Consider the following 19,570-nt stretch of genomic DNA (forward strand, 5'->3'; position numbering starts at 1 on the left):
GCTTATTTTTAATCACACAGAAGAAATGGGACAGTGTTTTGTCTCGGAAGCCAATGCTCTAACTCTCCTGGGCTCCGAGGGCAAGAATTCAAGTGCCAGATCGAGCCTCTACTCACTAACAAAAATTGAACTGTCTTAATTGTTAATTACACAAGTGTTATCATTGAGCAGGGAGCAGCCATTTTGCAATGCCACTTGCAATGCACAAAAGCAGGAATTAATATTACTTAGGAATTAGTACGCCTTAGGAATTAATACTTGCAAAAGCCGTATCTTGGACCATGGATTATCAGGATAGATGATGAGGAGGAGAAGTGTGAAAACATTAGCAGATTCATTGAAAAACTCAAGAATATCAAGATTTTAAATGTGTCCAGAGCAATGCTGAATGCAATGGGTAGTTGTTTGGCCTAGGGGCATGATGCTTCTCACAGCGCACGTGGGGCTGGCTGCCAGATCTGGATGAGCAGGGCGCCAAGAAGGATGCAATGTGCTTCACAGAATCCCAGGATGGCTCAGGCTGGAAGGGACCACGGTGGGTCATGGTGCCACCTCCCTGTTCCAGCCGGGCCATCCCAGAGCACAGGGCACAGGATTGTGTCCAGAGGGGTCTGGGATATCCCCAGTGAGGAGACTCTCCAGTCTCTCTGGACAATCTGCTCAGGCTGGGTCCCTGCCCAGGACAGAAGCTGTGCCTCCTGCCCAGGTGGAGCCTCCTGGGCTCAGTCCCTGCCCGTGGCTCTGGTGCCATTGCTGGGCCCCAGAGCAGAGCCTGGGCCCTGCTCGGAGCCCTCCCTGCAGCCAGGGACACCCAGGGCTGAGGGCCCCTCTCAGCTGGGGCTCCTCTCCAGCTGCACAGCCCCAGCTCCCTCAGCCTTTCCCTGCCAGAGCTGCTCCAGGCCCCGAATCCTCTCGGCAGCCTCCGCTGGCCCCGCTGCAGGAGCTCCATGGCCCTGCTGTGCTGAGGGGCCCGGGGCTGGACACAGCCCTGCAGATGTGCACACAGGCTGGGCAGAGGGGCAGCATCGCCCCTCAGCTGCTGCCACTGCTCTAAATGCACTTCCTTCAGTACAGCCCAGGTGCTGGGAACTGTTGGGTCTTCAGTATAAAGTTTGGACACCCTGATTTTTTTTTTTTGCAAAAACTAGTCACAGGAAATCATCCCAGCAAAACCCAGGGCATGGTCAGAACATATCCACAGACCTGGAAGCAATCTTGTGCAGACAGCAGCGGTACTTGTTGTGAATGTAAAAGAGAAGACTTTAGTTCCTCAATAACATTTACTGTAAAATGGAAAGCTTCTAGTTGAAAAGTACTTTTAAACTCCCCTTTTGTTCTGAACTGTTATGAAGATAGACAAACTGGCAGACAGAATAACTCAAATGATTCTGCGTAATAATTCCACATAATGTACTTGGGACTGCTAAGAATTCCCAAGGATGAAGCCATTTTCTAGAGGGTTTTAATTTATTTTTCAGTAACATAAAAAACAAAAAAAACCAAAACAAAAACAAAAAAAAAAAAACCAAAAAAAAACCCCACATGTAACAGAAGTAAAAAATAGCAAGCAGGAACACCAGAGAGGTGGCAGAGACAACACCCTTAGGTGTTTCCAAGACTTGGCTAGACAGTCATGGCTGACCAGATAGTGATTGGTAGGTTGGACAGGAGATCTCCAGAAGTCCTCTTTGAGCCATCTTTCTGTGATTCTGTCAATCCCACTATGGAGCTAGAACTGTGTGTGAGCAGACACCTGAAATGGGCAGGTATCAACAAAAGCCTTGCAACAGGGAGTTTACTGTTGTTATCACATTCACTACAAGCAGTAGATGGCCCCAACATCTGAACCCTGGTGGTTCAGAAGTCAGGAAACTGAGATAACCGTGGAAGTTTGAATTTGGATTTGGAGCAGATGGTCTTTGTCATCACTCAGTGTTCTATGTTATCAGACAGGGTATTAAATCTATGATGACATCATTCATGGAAAAATATTAATAATTTACTAATGAGTTACAGATTTTCAGCTTTCTATTGTAGTTCATCACCCCCCCCCCCCCCCAGGATTATTTTGCAGGTAAGAGTTTTAGTACTAGCTACAGCTTGAAGATAAACTATACCACCCTCTCTTGTTTCTGTAATTGCCAAAGATTTTAATTGCACAATTACACACTATGTTTGCACAAAAAAGACCTGATGCATTCAGTGCTGTGCTTGCTGAATGAGCCCACTGTATATTAATCCTTTTGCAGTTATTCAGAAATGCCCTGTAAAAACAAATGCCTATAAAGGTGCATGTGCATTTATGTATTGACATGAGAACAGTTCTCTGAGATTTGTAGAAAAGATGTGCATCTGCTAAAGCACAGGTATTCTCTGTGTATGCTCTGATCTGGTGGAAAATGACAAGTGGCCTTTCTATTAAGAAGGGGATGATTGTGCATTAGTGGCAGGGTAAGAGTGTACATTTTACTTGAAAGTGCAAAAGAAATGCAAGTAGCAGAAGGAGATCTTTTCCCTAGATTTCCATAATTGTTGTAAGCAGATGTATACAGCTCCAGGAGAAACTTTGGTCCTCCTCTGCTTTCAAACAGGCATAGAAGATGGCAGGAGAGCATTTTACCTCTTTTGCACTTTTTTCCATTTTCCACCATGTGGGAAAGGAAGGAACAATCACAACTCTCTTGCAAACATATGACATTTTCATTATTCTAAATGACATATTGGTCTGGATAACTTAAAGAAGACCTTTTGGATGAGATTGCCTCCAGACTCATTATCCAGAGTGGATTTTTACTTGGCTTCAATTTTCTGGAGGGATCTATTCCTGTGAAACAGAACCTCATTTTTCTTTTTGCAGAAGTACATTTCTTTTTCTGGTGTCTATGTATTCTCATTTCCTCCTTCATTCTTTTGTTAAAGGCCTTCTGAACTCCAGAAACTCTTAATTTCCCAGTAAGGGAAGATGTGAGAGCAAATATTAATGTCAGCCTAGAAAGGTATTTGTGACCATTTGTCCTGCAGTGACAGATGCCTGGGCTGGACTCCTGGGGTTTTGTAGCTTCCCTCCAATGCAGCATTGATTAGATTTGGCCTGGCATGTATACACATGGACCAACAGCTCTGGTGCCACAGTATTTTTCCAAAATTGTGAACTGTGGAAAGAAAGTTAAGGTATGTGTGGAGCAGTTTCTTTCTGTTCAAGTCTTGTTTTTATTGAGTTTAGCAAACTGGGTGAGGCTCATCCTGTGAGCTCTGGCTTTGTCAGAGAATGAATTCCTTCCAGTCTAAAGGACATCAACATGCCGGTTGCATTAGTGAATGTCAGCACAAAGCAACCTCGACAGGGACCTTATTCTCCAAATCATCATTCCCCTTTGGCTGGAGAGCTGGAAACTGGTTCCAACCTGTTGTCCATTTTGGTGCACTGCAGTTGTCTGGACTATTCCAGCCAAGTGTCTTTACTCAAGTTGTGCATCCAGTGTGGTTGTGCTTAGCCGTAGGTGTGTAACTCTTGTCTCAGTTATCTTCTTGTCTGATTTGTGTTTTATCAGAGTAGGTGACTTTGTTATTTGACTCCTTGTCATATGTTCTCTTTCTTCTTTCTGTGTGCATGTGCACGTGTGCACGTGCACTTTGCACAGAAAGGCTGGTAACTTCCATGTGTAATCAAAACGGTTTCAAAGAGCATTCAAAGGGTCAAACTGAGGCATCCTTATTTTGTTTCCACGCAGACTCCGGACCTAGGTCTCCATTTCAGTGCCTTCCTCCTCCATCTTTTCATGAACAGCTCCTTCATTCCTTACTGAACTCAGTTTCTGTCAGCGAAGATGTATAGATTCATTTCATGAGAGGGACACACTTTCATTTTGCCAGTGATGAATCACCTAATGTTTACTTTCTGGGACCTTGTACAAATTTTTAGTCATTGAGGTGAACATCAATTAAAATGAAACTGTATTAAAATAAAATACTGACTTCATTTAACATAATAAACCTCCCAAGCTGGGAGTGTGGCTTCCATACAGAGGTGCAGCAGCAGCTCAAGGTGTCACACTGTGGGTTTCATACCCCAGAATTCACAGAGAGTAAGAACTTCTGTCTCAAAGTGACCATTTCACTCCTTACTTCTTATGTCCCCTTCCAAATCAAAAAACCTATTTAGCATCTTCCACATAGGGAATCAAATTTTTTATCACTAGACAAAACCATAATAGATGTTTTTCTTAGTAAAATACCTGATCCTTTTATGTTCTTTTCGTGCTGCAGCCTCACTTGGTCAAAAGATGAAAATACAAATAACTGAAGTGCACTTGCTTCTGTACTGTTTCCTGAGGAAAATTCCCTCTAAAACCCTTCCAAACTTCAGATTAAGTAGATTTCTGAGCAGGTGGCTTATTTGCATGTCTATGCTACAGTTTTGTTTGGATGGATGCAGAAATCCTGGACTTGGATGAATTACAGACTGCTGGGTTATGCCTGCTCAGAAATGTTTTAGAAGTTGTAGATGTTCCCTGATAAAGTTGGGAACTATTTGGAGTTGTTTTAGTTAGTGACATTGAGGCAGGCAATAGAAGTGAGTAATTTAGTTAAACTTGACGTTGTTCTTGAAAAAAATTAATGTAGTCAGTGGGAATAGTAGACTACTCACTATTTAGAAATGAGGCATCTCAGGTTTCAGAAATTTTTGAGAGAAGTTTGGCATCTAAGCCTACCTGATGTGACTGTTTTACTGTGGCGAGAATGCTGAAGATATTTTATTTCAGGCATTTAGTATAAAGTAGGTAAGACATGACAGATGTGTAAGAAATAGCAACATGTTTAGAAGACAGAAAGAAAAGTTCATCATCCTGTTAAAATATATTATCAGTCTGAGACACATAGATACAGGTTTAATTGTATTTTAACAGAATGCTGGAGGGATATTTTTTTCCTCTTTCATACCTACAAGAAGCCATTTTCCATTTTGGAAGTGGTGCTACTAAAACTCCTTAAAACCACAATGCATTTGTAATTTAGTCTGCAGCATATGGAAGATCATAAGCATTGTTTTTCCTGCAAAATTATTTTGACCTATTAAGCTCAGCTGTTCAGGCAAGGTGGTGTGGAGAACTGAACGATACGGAACTTCTGGAGTGTGAAAGGTCTTCCAGTGGCAGAAAGTGAGAGTTAATATTTTGGCTGTTTTAGCATCAGGAATGGATGACTGGATCATTTTTCTCCTTTTTTTTTTTTTTGTTTAACAAACAAACAAAAAAAGCTTAAATTGGTGCATTTTATGTGATAAATTTGTCTTGGAAAGCTTTCATTTTCTGCATGACTTGAAAATACAGGAGATGTGAATATCATTCAGCAGGCTCTGAGTATACAGGTGCTATTGCTTGTGTGAGCAATCACACTGAATTCAGGAGAGGTCTTTCTAATGAATGCTTCCATACAAATTAAGTGACTGAAATGAATTAGCAAGAATCATTAACATTTCTGGAAAAAGTGCATGGAAGAAAATAAAAATTTGCTAACTCCAAGTGAATTTTCTGTATAATGTTGAAGGAGTATAGTTGTTACTAACTATATAAACTCTGCAATATGTATGTGAACAAATGAAAATGTAGGCTGAACTACACCTATTATAGTCCATAAATACCATCACAGTCAAACCAATGCAATAAATTCTAGTTATTAGGTTATTAGGTATTCCTGAGTCACAGCAGTTTAGAATATAGCTTTATTTTTCCCTTTTCTTGCTGATGAACATTCCAGAAAATATTTTCTCTCAAATAAAATTTCTTCTCAGCATTGCCTGGGGCTGAGGAGTCTGGAACAGTTCAATCCCAGAGCATCACAATAGAGGAAAATCAGTACTTTAGACACTTCTCGCATGTTGTGTATTAGGGATATGGATCAGTCCCTTAACAAATTTCACTGTGACCTCTTGCAGGGGGAGTTTAAGCAGTTAATGAAGCCAAAAGTGCTTTGCATTCACTTTGCAGTAATGCTCTTCCACCGTGTCTGTACAAGTGTGCAGGACACACACATGCATATATGCTGAATATGGACCAGAAACTATGTTGATTTCAACATAACAATTTTGGTCAAATCCTATTTCTTGTACTGTCTGAACACTTTGTGTGGCTTTGATTTCTTCATGTGAGTGGAGATTTGCATTTACTTGCTCTTCGATGTTCCTCGCTTTAGTTAAATTTGAGAGCAGTTGAAAAATATATTGCTTTAGTTTAATTAGCTTGGTAGGAAAAAGTCCTTTCTTGGGCAGTAATTATTAGTTGTATATTATTAAAAGGAAGTAGTTCATGTTCAGTTACTTAGCAGAAATAATTGAATCTTCTGATCCAGTAAACTAGCTCACTTTGGATTCAGCTGGTTTTTAATTTAAGACCTGTAGAAAAGGAGACCTGTAATCTCACTATGGGGAATTGGTTTCACTTTCCTGCAGTTCATAAACCACAAGAGCGAAATTGCTATCCCCCACAGCAGTTTTCTCTTTATTTTTCACATTTACTTGAAAGTTTAATTTTATGAGACAGAGCTGATTTTAAAGTGTCTTTTTTTGTTGCTGTTTTGCTGTTTTTCCCCCCCCATTTTTTTCCTCCTTGAACAAAAGGACTACCAGCTCTATCTGTAGTCTGAGCTGTAGTCCCAGACAGCAGCAATTTCAGGATGTTTCAAAGATGTAAACACAGTTGGGCACTGCGATGAGGCCTTTGGCAATATTCCAAGAGAAACACAAATAGCCAGCTAGTTTGGAGTGGGTCTATGTGGAGCTGATTCTCAGCTGGAGTAGCTTGGCAGTGCTCCACCAGCTTTTGAGCCATTTACACCTGGTGAGAATCAGCCTCCCTACTCCGTGGTAGCTTGTATGTGTGCATTTTCCCCAGGTTTTGACACAGTAAAAGTGTTACTACATCAAGAAGGAAATGGTGGCTCTACATGAAGACCTGTAAATAGAGCAACTGGCACAGCAACGAACAAAGCTGTCTGGGTTCTTTCTCTTTTCCCTGACTGACTTTTAAGGGGAGAAGTAATTTGCCACTTGTGAAAGTGCTTTAACATCAGAACACTTCCTTTGGAATTGCTGTTCATATATTATTTCATTTAATAAATTAGCATTGTTCAAAATGAATTAAAATGAGGATTTTCCTTCACCACTAAGAAAGCAGAGAAAACTGGAAGCAATCATAGAATTGTTTAGGTTGGGAAAGGTCTCTAAGATCAAGTCCAAACATAAAACAAGCACTGCCAGGGCCAACACTAAACCCTGTCCCTAAGATCTACACGTCTTCTGACCCTCCAGGGCTGCTGACTCAACCACTTCCCTGGGCAGCCCCTTCCAATGCCTGAGCACCCTTTCCATGGAGAAATTCCTGCTGGTGTCCAACCTGGCACAGCTTGAGGCCGTTTCCTCTTGTCCTGTCCCTGTTCCTGGAGCAGAGCCTGATCCCCCCGGCTGTCCCCTCCTGTCCAGAGCTGTGCAGAGCCAGAAGGTTCCCCCTGATCCTCCTTTGCTCCAGGCTGAGCCCCACCAGCTCCCTCAGCTCCGTTCCCTTCTCCGGACACGCTCCAGCCCCTCCATGTCTCTCCTGTGCTGCGGCTCCCCAGGTGCCCCGGGCTCCGAGGTGTGGCCCAGCAGTGCCAGCACAGGGACAGTCCCTGCCCTGGCCCTGCTGCCACGCCATGGCTGGCACAGCCCCGGCCCATCGGCCTCCTGCCCCCGGGCACAGCCGGCTCCTGTCCAGCCTGTCCCCAGCGCCCCCAGGGCCTTTCCCGGCTTCCCAGCCCCTCTGCCCAGCCTGGAGCTGCAGGGTTTGGTGTGAGCCAAGGACAGGATCCAAACCTGACCTTGTTGAACCCCACACAACTGGCCTGGGCCATGGATCCAGCCTGGCCAGATCCCTCTGCAGAGCCTGCCTGCCCCGGCACATCCACACCCCACCCTGCTGCCCAGAACTGACCGAGGGTACTCTCAATCCCCTCGCCCAGATCACCAATAAAGACTATGGAACTGTGAACCAGGACTGGCCCCAGTGCTGAGCCATTCCCCAGCCCGCTTTTACAGCCGGGGAAGCCGAGCCCACCCAGCCGCGAGCAGCTGTCCCCAGGAGAGCTGTGGGAGACGGTGCCAAAGGCTTCCTAAAATCCAGGGAAACGCATCCATGGCCTTTCCTCCACTGCTCAGGGCTCACCCTGCTGCAGACGGAGCTCGGGGCAAGCAGGAGCTGCCTGGCACAAGCCCACCTTGGCTGGGGCTGGTTGGGATCCCATCCAGCCCTGTTGACTTGGTGTCTCTGTGGTGAAGCAGTCACTGTCTCTTTCTTTCCCCCTGGATTTTGGGGCTCCATTCTGCTCCCTGTCCTTCCCAGCTCAGGGGCTCGGTACAATGAGAACAGCCAGTCTGGCTGTTGAAGAGTGAGGCAGAGAAAGTATTGAGTACTGCTGGAACTCAGAATGTCCCTCAAACAGTTTTAGAAATTCCTAGCCCTTGTCAGAAACATTTAAAACCCTAGCAAACAACTAAAAACAGCTATAATTTTACGTTTAAGCCATAAAATAATTTACCAACTTTACAAATAAAACAAAAAAAATCACAAAAATTTAAATATTATAATAAAAATAATTACAAAATAAAAAATATAATTTTTAATATTATACAAAAGAGTTTTAACACCTGAACAGGGGGATTTTTACTTTATACATAAAAATAAAAAGTTTTAAAATAAAATAATATAAGCCACTCCTATTCCTCCTCTTTCTTCTTCCTTACCTCCGTATTCTTAATAATATTAGCATTTATAAATTAATTTAGAATAAAAAAGCACCATTTAATATAAGTAATAAATATAAAAAAAAAACTATAAACATATATCACATAATATATCATATAAAAAATAACAACAACAAAAAGCAAAAAGAAAAAAAAACAAACAACCAACAGAGTATCAAGAGTGTGTGTACCTCCACCTAAACTACTAACCAAACCATAGTAGCTAAAAAACCCAATCTTTTAAATAGCTTACAATAAACCACCTTAAAACCAACCAACAAAAAACTACTTAAATTTCCTTTAAAACACAAATTAAAAAAAAAAACTTTACCACCACACAAAACTCCTAAACCAAGTCAAAGTTCCAACACAGTACCTCAGCCTTGTCCTCAGTCCTTGCCACCATGTTTCCACCTGCATCCAATAAAAGGTGAAGATTCTCCTTGGTCATCCTTTTTTTAGGCAGATTAGATCCTTTTAATAGGCAGATTAGGCTTTCTCTGGGAATTGGCACTTCTACTTTTTTCCCCTGCATAACCCACAACATCCTTGTAGTCCTCTTGAGTTTCTTGTCCTTCAGAAGGTCCTAAATTCCCTTTTCTTCTTCTGAGTTCAGACAAAGCTCTCTGGATATTACAACAGAGGGTTGCACCTGTGTGTGTCATATGTTTCTAATTGTGTAATCTACATCAGATAATTAAATTTTTAAGGTATCTCAGATTCCTAGATAGCTGAAGGATAGCTGTTAAACATATACATTTTGGTATAGAAAGCTATATTGCAGCAGTTTGTTTCTACCACTGCACTGTGGTGTGAATTTAGGGCTGTGGAAAAATGTAAACATGGAATTTAGGATTGCTTGGATTTTGTTCACTTCAGGTAGATACATGGCATATGAACTATCAGTATGTACTTTTTTAAACAAGAACTAAGTTCATGTGTTGCTAGATTGGAATCATTAATAATAATGCACTTCATGCATATATGCACACGTTGCATTAATTTATTCATTTTGGAAGAGTTTTCATGCTTGTTTAAATCAAAATGAATTTGAATTTTTTAAGTAAAAGAAGGTAAAAAGAAAAATAAAAAGGGAAGGAAATCAGAAAAGAAATGGCAGATAGCTAGTCCATATGGCCTGATCACTCCTGGTGTTTTGAGGCAAGAATGTAAACCTGGTGAGTTACTAAACAGAGTAACTCTTGGGCCCAGCTGTAACTGGGGGGCTCAGCAATTCAGTGGGAGCCTTTTTTGTTGTTTCTCAGGGCACCTATTATATATCCTACATATTTTAGTCATGTTTCATCTGGGAGAGGCCCTAAAAGGGGTATTCCACCTCCTCAGGTGGCCAACCCCTGCAGTGTCTTAGGGGACTACCACAAACACCAGCTAGCTGGAAGTGTGGAAGAACATTCTTTTTCTTTTCTTAATTTGATGGGCATCAAATTTTTTTTTTTTCCTTCTGGGTTGGCCCCTTCTTGGCAGGTTTTGCATTTAAAGTGAGATGGTGACTGTACTAAGAACAGAGGGGCTGCTGACTCTCCTCCTGACCCTTCTTTCTGTGACTGCCAGCTATCAGTATCTCAAATATTGGCTGGATAATCTGGCTGTATCTGCACTTTTACATCCTGAGAATTCAAGAGACTGGAGGAACAGGCTCTGAGACATCAGGAACTCAAGACTTTATCTCTGCACTAAATCCCTAAGACTGTTCTGAAAGTCTGTACTGTTCTACATCTGCACCCTCAGCATTGAATCTTTTGACTAATTATTCCAAATTAGCTTCTACCTTTGTTTCCTTTATTATTTTTAAAAAATATCAAATGGTTTATAATAATTTGCCTTCCAGAAGGATGAGATAAACTATCTGCATTTGGTACTGGCATATTTTAAATTCAGTCTTTCATTAATTTTCCTCCTTACTTGTTACCTTCTTGTTTTCTTATTAGGAAGATAAAGTAGATTTCATTTTATTTTTCATTGTTATATAACAGATTAATGTTTAGAAATGATCAGTTCCTATTAGTCATAGCTCATTCTTTCTTCTTTGCAGTCAGAGCTGTATGAAATCCTTTACTAAACAAAAGATGAATGATTTCATGTGTAACTCGAATTGCAAGAGAAATAATTACTGACAAAGGGCCATACTTAGATTTTTATCCTTCTTTCTTTTTGTGAAAACAATAATTTAATTTGATTCAGAGTTTCAAGAATGACAACCTTGGATGCAAAGCAAGTAAGGCAAACTTCCCCATGGAAGCAGAGTAGTGTGTTATGGCCAGTAGAGGATCTGAGTTGCATCATTTCCATTTATAAGTTATAAGTACTAGGCCTTACCTTTCATTAAAAAATATCTGGCTTCAATATTAAGAATAAAAAAAATAAATTTCTTTTTTTGCACAGTTTAATTCTTTTTGCACACTGCTGTTCCCTAAAAGTCACATCACCCTTGCATCTCTTACATAGAAGTTATTCATTATATAAATCTTCTAATGCTCCTGAAGATTTCTGAAACATGTTTTTCCTTAGATCTCAGTTATGTTTGGCTCAGATACCAGGGATCTGAATGCAATTTCAAAGCCTATAAATGAACAGTGCCCTGCCAGTCATTCTTACCACCAATGGCCTGATAGCTGCTTTTGTCCTTTCCCTTCCTGCTTTGGATGGCCCTTTTGCATGCAAGGAAGAAAAGATAAAAACGTCTGTGTTATTTCATAACTACTTTAGATGAAATGGCCAAAACCAAAAAAAAAAAAAAAAAAAAAAAAATCCACCAAAAATATGATAGAAATACTCAGTAAAATAGTTAATTACTTATTGAGGAAAGGCCAGAAAGGCAAACGAAGTGATTGGTTAATTTCAGCTTATTCAGTAGAGGGGAATGTAAAAATATGAACACCTGAAGAACTTGCACACCAGGGAAGGTATGCAGTGTAGATAGTACTGTACACCCATGTTCTCAGGACTGTAGCTAATTGTGATAGTAAGAGGATATCAAGACCAGGAAAAATTAGACTTAAATGTCCAGCAGGGAGTTTTCTTGGGCTGGGAATCAGGATATGTTGCAGTTTTGCTTGTGTTTGCCACTGTAGGATCTGCTTTTCATGCTCCATGGCCTTTGACCAGTCACTCCTACCAGTATGGCTTTCAGTCCAGTCTTCTAAATATGGAATATTTGTTTCTTTCAGGAAGAGGAGCAGGATTGAGAAAGGTGATTTGGTCCATTCTTTTCCCACTGATCTTCTTGACAGTCACCAACCAATATCTGTTTATTTTCCTGTAGGAGAAAAATGACAACTGTTGTGGAGAAAAGACTGGAGCAAGTTGCATGTGTTTGTGAACCTTTGAAATGTATTTGGTAAGCAAAGGAATTCTAGTGAGAAAACTTGCCTTTCAGCTGCAGAAAAACAGAAAATATTTTTATAGGAAACAATAGAAATTAGGAGGTACAATGTTTGCAGGGGTGCCCAGGTACTGTGAGGAGTCCCCTTGAGCTGGAAAGGAAGGAAGCCATTCTTTGAGTTAAAAGGTTTAAATTGAATCAAATCAATGAAGAATCAAATTTAAGTCTTTCATTGCTTGTAATAGAAAAATCCAGGTGAATTGATATTTCCCCCCAGTCAAGTGTCCCTTGTTTGTAGATTGAGATGCCTGTCAGATTGAGATGGGTACCACTGGTTTGAAAATGAAAAACCTTCAGTTTTCACATAAAGGGCAGGTCAGATATGTGTGGTGCATCCCCACCTTTTGCAGTAGATCACATGTAAAACTAAGTTAAGTGCCATTTAAATGACAAAGGAATTCTTGGACTACATGTCAGCTCTTTCCTGTAGTAGCAGAATAAAAGAAAAAGAAAGTTAATAAATAATTAGGGTGGTAATATGTTTGACCATTATTTTTTTAGTATGACTTTTTTTCTGTTACTATTATAACAGAAATGATCCTTTCAAAGACAACTAAAGTGCTAATGATAGCTAAGAAGGTCATTTCTAGGAGGTTAAACTGGTTTAATTAGAATTTATGAGAAGGTTACTATAGGAGTGCAAAAAGATGTTAAGGGGTTAACCTATAAGAGATTACATTGTAGTCAGTGTTCTGTTAAAGTTTGAATTAATTTTTCCCATGGGTTTTTCACATTCTAATTTTCAACTAAATGAGACATCTGTTTCAGAAAAGGAAAATTTGCTATGGTTGTCATAGCAACTATCATTCTGTAAGAAAATTATTCCAATGGTTACTTTAGAACAGAAAGATAGAAATTCAGTACATAAAGCAACATCCGATTTCTAGCACAAACTCTGATAATTCAGCCCTTTTTGTGTGACAGATTATTTGGCCTGCAAAACTTGCTCAAATGTTTTAAACATAAGGTTAATTGTGCTGTAAACAAATTCACCTCTGATGTATTTTCCCCCTTGAATCTTACATGTAGACAATCATTATTCTTATCAAAATAATAAACTGGTTGAATTTCAGTAGAGTGTTGGAGACACTAAAACTGTTCCCTTTGAAAAGGTAAGACCTAAATCAAAGTACATTTCTACAGATGAGTTCTTCACTTCAAAGGTGAAATACCTTAATGATGTATGTCTTTAATTGCCAAATAAATTTTTCTTGGGTTGGTTTCTTTTTTTTTTTCTGATGATAGTAGATTTTTCTCTTGTAGAACATACATGACAATATCTTCTTTGTCAAATGTAATGTTATTGAAAAATACATTATAAAAATAATTACACTTTTCCTGAGTAAGCACTAACTGGGAATACAGAAATTCAGTACTCAATATAAAGAATTTAACTTTGTTTTCAGGTTCTATCATAAAGGCAAATTTTAGACAAAGTTGCTTTTGCATGATATCCAGGTCATAGGCTGGATATTGGGTGTTAGAGAAGCAGGCTTTTTTCCTACTCAGAAACTTTGATAGCTGTTTTGTAATAAATTTCCAGAAGAAGGGGCTTGGGGATTTATAAAATCCCTATATGCTTATAAAGATGGTTTTTGCTTTTGGGGGTGGGGGCACTGAAGTGTGTGATTTGTCTTTCTTCTCTCCAATGTAAGGCATGCCAACATCCTCCGCTGAATCCTTTCTTGGACCTGAGATATTTTTTTTTCCTTTTTTTTTTTCTTCTTTTTTTTTTTTTTTTTGCCAGAAATATTCCAGACATTTCCTTCCATCTCAGGATTGTCACAAAAGACAGCATAATGGCAAATCACACAAGTTGTAACATCTCCCCTTCACAAAAGAACAGCTCCAGCATGCATAACTTACCAGCCCCGCTGCAGTCACCACAAAGGGAGCGAGGGAGGGAGGGAGGAGGGAAGGACACGGGAAAGTGCTTCTTGTCTTAATAAGCAGATCATGCCTATTCATAAGGGGAAATGGGATATTTTACAAAGTGGCCATGTGTAGTCCAGCCCTGGTAGAGGCAGGCAGAGGCTCTCACAGCTGCCTATGTGGTTTGTTGTCGTCTGGATTTCAGCAGCATTAAGCTGACTTCTGGTGAGACCTGTGGCAGTCATGATTATGTCTCTTGAAAAATGCTTCACTGTAGTCTTGAAATAATTATTCTGTGAGTTTTTGACCTGTGATTCTTGGGCAAACACTGGTCTTTCCCACTGGTTTCTTTTCTGTGTCTGGCACACCTGTGGAACGGTGCCTGCTCTCGCTTCCCATTTGGAACCTAGTGACAATCCTGTCCCTGCCCACCCCAAGCATATCCATTGAAACTGTCAGTGACTTGCAACACATGATGTACTGTGCTGACACTTCTTTTGCCACCTATTTGCCCTTGCAAATATTTTGACAGTGAGATCTTGGTGCTGGAAAACGTGCCCTGGGCCTACAGACAATTTGCCCAACAGTTGTGTATTTTTATCTTGGTAAAGAATAATACTTGTTAGGTGTGGAATGCAATCCCAAGGCAGGAAAGGATGAAGAGTTTAGAAAAAGCGAACCACTGTACATTTTTATGAAGCCTCCTACTTCTGTAATATCCAAGAACCTCACAAAGTTCATTTTTTTTTTTAAATTTTTGAGGCATTCCTGTGTGGTAAAAATAATTTCCTTATCTCAGTGGTGAGCTGAATGTAAGGAGGGGCATATTCATCTGCACAGAGCTTGTGTGGTTGCTGTGTGGCAATGTCACATGGTAACATTGCTGGTACCTTGCTGCACAACAAGCCAGTTAGGAGAATCCCATCATTGTTTAGGAAAAGAATCTGAGATGATCGAGTCCAGCCATAAACCTGACGCCACTAAACCATGTCCCCAAGTGCCACATCTACACATCTTTTAAATGCTTCCAGACTTGGTGACTTAGCCACTTGACCTATCAGTGAAGAATTGTTCCCAATATCGAATCTAAGCCTCCCCTGGTGCAACTTTAGGCCATTTCCTCTTCTCCTATTTATTGTTACTTGGGAGAAGAGATCAAATTCCCACCTTTCTAAAACCTCCTTTCAGGAAGCTTTGGAGAAATAAGGTCTCCCCTGAGCCTCTCTCTAGACCCTGGCAGGAGGAAGGTAAAGAAAGGCAGCTTGGAATGCTGAACAGGTAACCAGAAAAGTGTGAGTTTGTGGCCTGATGTAGGGATGTGTCTTTTACTCAGCCAGCTGTCTTGGCCTGAGCAAAGTTACTCAGAATAAGATTTGTGCTTCACTGCTAGTACTGCTGGCATCTGTCCTTCACACACCTTCGTCACCTCCCTCATCACAGCTTCTGGAGGCTGGGATATATATTTCTGGTCCAGATAGCAGAAATATATATCCCAAGTTTCACCTTTTTTTTCCCCTGGGACACCTGTTTCTCAAGACCCTGGTTATCCAGGACATGTGATGAAGAGGCAGGGGATGAGAAAGAAAGCCTTTTAGTCATCAGTAGTTGAGCCTCTTTTTGTCTGTGGAAGAAAAACCTTTTGTTCATTGTTCTTCAAGTATGGGTATGGCCACAGGACGTCAGTCAAGAAATTATTAAAACTTCCAGCCTAAAACTAACCCCTCAATTTTATGACCTAAAATTGGAGCCTAGTCAGCAAGACATAATTTAACACTGTGATATAATTGCTGTGAAATATAGTTTTTTAATCAATGGGATAGCAAGATACTGATAAATTATGTTCTGACTGGCAGTGTTACAGTCCCACTGCTCCATGATGAGCTGCTCCATGAGTACATTTTAAGAAATGTAAATGTCTGTCTGATAAGGAATCCCGAGTATGGAAAGTCTTACTTAAAAGCAAGTCAGCACACCAGAGGACAGAAGAAATTTGTGTGTAAGAGAGGCAGCAGGATTCTTGTTCTGATGGGATCTATCCAATTAGGGAAACAAAGCAGCAGAGACGATGTCTCTGACTTTGGAGCAGGATCTGTCATGGTGCCAGGGTCTGTCCTTGCCCAGCTGGTCATAGGCTAAGGGCCAAAGATGCTGGGAGCCAATGTGAAGTATAAATCACGTGGAGGTGTCTGGGACAGCTGTTCTTCTAAAATTTGTGAGAGTCAGCGTGATAATCCACACATGGAGATCTTGGTATCCAGGGCTTGTAAGTAGTTGCAGCAATACTGTGAATATTTTACTCTATGCTGTCTACTGAAAGCGGGGAGGACTGCTCGTGTTTGCCATACAAGTTAAACTGCACTGCTTGTATGGAAAGAGGGGATTACTGTGCACACAAAGAAGAAAATGAATGCTATTTGTGTCTTCAAATTCCATGGTAGTAAAGAGTCAACCTCAGTATTTTAATTAGATAACCAGTACATGGAAGTAGCACTGAAGACATTCTCCTCCTCTCTTGGCAGGCAACCTTGGTTTTATGGCTGGGGCTTTAATCTTCCACGAGGCCAAGCACTATTAGAGAAATGGAACCTTATTCCAGATGGAATAGATATTCTTATAACACATGGACCACCTCTCGGTAAGAAAATAATAGTGCTCTTAGATGTGTATTTCAGATGATTATATGGTAACTGATGGCTCTCCTTAGAAAAAGAGTACAATCCTGATTTACAAAAGTCAAAAGCAACATGCATACTGATTTCAGCAGCACCAAGACTTCAGCTCATGATTACTTATGATATCTCTGCTCAATGGCAGGGAATTAAATAATGGCTTTAAAAATAAAAATGTTCACACATAAAGCCATAATATGCTTTACAAATAAGCAGGGTCTAGTTTTCCTATGCACATCTCTAATTTGCCATTGGTGAAATTACTAGATTGAAAGCATGGAGCCTGTTTGAAGAGAAATGCAGGATTAGGATTTTATTTTTTATCACTTTCTTCCTGACTTCCTACTGCATTCCCCCACCAATGATTACCCAGAATCTCTTTTTTGCCTCATCATGCTGACTTGGTGCACCTTCTGCCTCACACACCCAGATGCTCCCCATTGTTTGCCTGTTCTTTGGACAGGATGGTTGAATTGCTTATCTTTATACAATTTGGCAACATGAACAGATCAAAAAGAAATAGTTTTGCATGTGCATTTTCCAATTATTATTAATATAGGTAATATAAAAGCTACCTATCTATAAGAGATTTCTTGTACTCCTAGAAAATGTTGACATTACCTTTACTACACAAATAATACAATCATGTAAAGTTGTCCAGATTCAGTAAAGGCTTAAGGCTTTTAAGCTTTTTTTCAATGCATTTAACATATAGCAGTCTATATTCAATGTGACTGTGTGTTTGACTCTCACTAATTTAATAAATGGACTTGAACAAGAAGCATATACTCAAGTGTTCTGCTGAGCCTTACTGTGCTTTGAGTGAAATGAAGGCAGTTGGTTTCTTTAAACCTTTAGATTCCCCAATTTCCTGAAGCTAAACCCCTCATCTTCCACCCTTTCTTCTCTTTCAGAGCTTGGAGGAGAAAGTATCTAAAGGGTTTGTGTTTTGTTTTCTTTAGAAAGACATGTTTGCATTCCACTGCTCACTAATCCTGGGGGAAAGTAGTTCTTTGTGAGCAGAGTTTCTCACAGTTAGGGGTGTGTGTTTTGATTCTTCACCTAAGTGGAGTCTCATGCCATACCATGGACTGATTTTAATATGAGCCTGGACTGTAAAAGTGGATGTCAGAAATTAAGTGTTTCAGCCCCGAGATATCTGCTCCAAGCCATTGGTATGGGGGTAATCCCTGCTAGGGTCCAAGCCACAATGCTGTGTCTTTCATGTAGTTTTATTTATAAGTCATATTTAAAACTTTTCCAGAAGCTTTTTCAGCACTTTGAAAACCCCTTTTAAAGCCAGCTGGCCAGCTGTTAAACAATCCAACCTTCAGCTGACTGAAGATTCACTTGAAATCTCATATTAGAAAGTGGAAAGATTCAGCCACCTTGCTGCTTTAGCCACCAGGCCTCTCCAGTAGCCTCAGGCATCAGCAGAGGGAGGAGGACACCTAAAGAGCACTGCAGAGCTGGCACTCAACAGACAGATTTCAGTAATAAATTTAATTGCAAATTTAATAATTGAAAAGTAAATTAATAATTGCAGTAATTCTGAGGAAGGGCCACCCATCTCCAGTGATTGTAACAGAGTAATGTGAATTCCCCCCATCTCCATGGCTCAGTATGTGTTCCTTTTTTTTTTTTTTTTTTAAATTCTTTACCTTCAATCATCCCCCAAGAATTTCCTTTTTATTTTTTTTTTTCCAGAAGTTCCTGTTTCTTTGTCTTTCTCTTATTGATGCATTAATAGATGACTCAAGCACAGAACCCTCTGCCTGAGGGCAGGAGCTGTTGGTCTCCCTGACACCCATGGCAACAAATATATGACACTTCAAAGAACTTAACACTCTGCTTAACTTACAAAACCACCTCATTGTGCAGCTCTGTCCAAGATCCTTTGGGAGACAGCATCCTCCTTGAACCTCCCAGCCAATTATTTTAATCAGAAAGCTGATTCCTGTTATTCTGATCTTGGAATTCAGAACCTCAGTAGAGTTGTTTCTGATGATCACAAATAGCAATCAGTCCTCTTGCAAATTCTGGGGTTTTTTCTTTAGCATGGCTGCCTAAATTCTGCCCATCATCCATTTTCTGTGCTGCTCTCAGATTTCCTCACTTCAAGAGTGTGCATCCTCCTGAATTAATTAATACTACATTATTACATAGATTTGAAATGGTCTTATTTAGCTGCAGAAACACCACTAAGAGTTAATGAACTTTGTTTTTCATTTAGTCACATAACAAAAATCCGAATAATTTTTCTCTTCTGTTTTAGAGTAGTGCTTTGGGATTAAACCAGAGCAGGGATAGATGGGAGGTTCACACAGGATGGGGGAAAAAGGGTTAAAACAGCTATTTTTGACCATTTTATTAGTAACCTGTTTATTAGTATTAACAAAGATATGCAATGTCTTTCATAGCTTATGAAATGTAGAATTTGTGATTATGGGATCAGTGTTAATGCTCATTTCCATATCAGCATATTTTTCTTTCCTAAAGACCTCAATTTATGATTCTTTTATTTCTCTTCCAAAAGTTCACTTTCTTTTCTTTGATTTTAATTTAATTTCACCTTTAAGTCTTCATTTGCAGCTGTCTGCTTGATAGTCTGTGGCAAAGATTTATACTTTCCTGACAGCTGCAGAAACCTGTTTCAAGTAACCAAACATTAAAAAACCCCTCAGATGAACTCTAATTGTTAGCTAGGTGTAATCAATTATTCTTAGTCTGTGTAGTCAGGTGTACATAATAAGCTGCAAACATATGGGAAGGCTTCAGAAGGGTGATAATGCATGTAAACAAAAACATGTTCAACATAAATAATGCTTAATTTAATGGAGAAGTTAATTTTAT

At 40.1% G+C, this 19,570-nt stretch overlaps 1 protein-coding gene across 4 annotated transcripts in view; it reads left to right on the forward strand.

Annotated features, from left to right (window-relative positions):
* The window catches only part of MPPED1 (metallophosphoesterase domain containing 1), a 62,611-nt gene that overhangs the window by 34,427 nt on the left and 8,614 nt on the right, over positions 1–19,570 (forward strand). For all 4 annotated transcript variants that reach the window (XM_021535499.2, XM_021535500.3, XM_021535501.3 and 1 more), the window contains exon 5: positions 16,568–16,683. In XM_021535499.2, coding sequence (XP_021391174.1) covers positions 16,568–16,683 — 116 coding nt within the window. The remainder of the gene's footprint in view (positions 1–16,567; positions 16,684–19,570) is intronic.

This window comes from Lonchura striata, chromosome 5 (genome assembly GCF_046129695.1).
Source record: "Lonchura striata isolate bLonStr1 chromosome 5, bLonStr1.mat, whole genome shotgun sequence".
In the NCBI taxonomy this organism is placed as follows: Eukaryota; Metazoa; Chordata; class Aves; order Passeriformes; family Estrildidae; genus Lonchura; species Lonchura striata.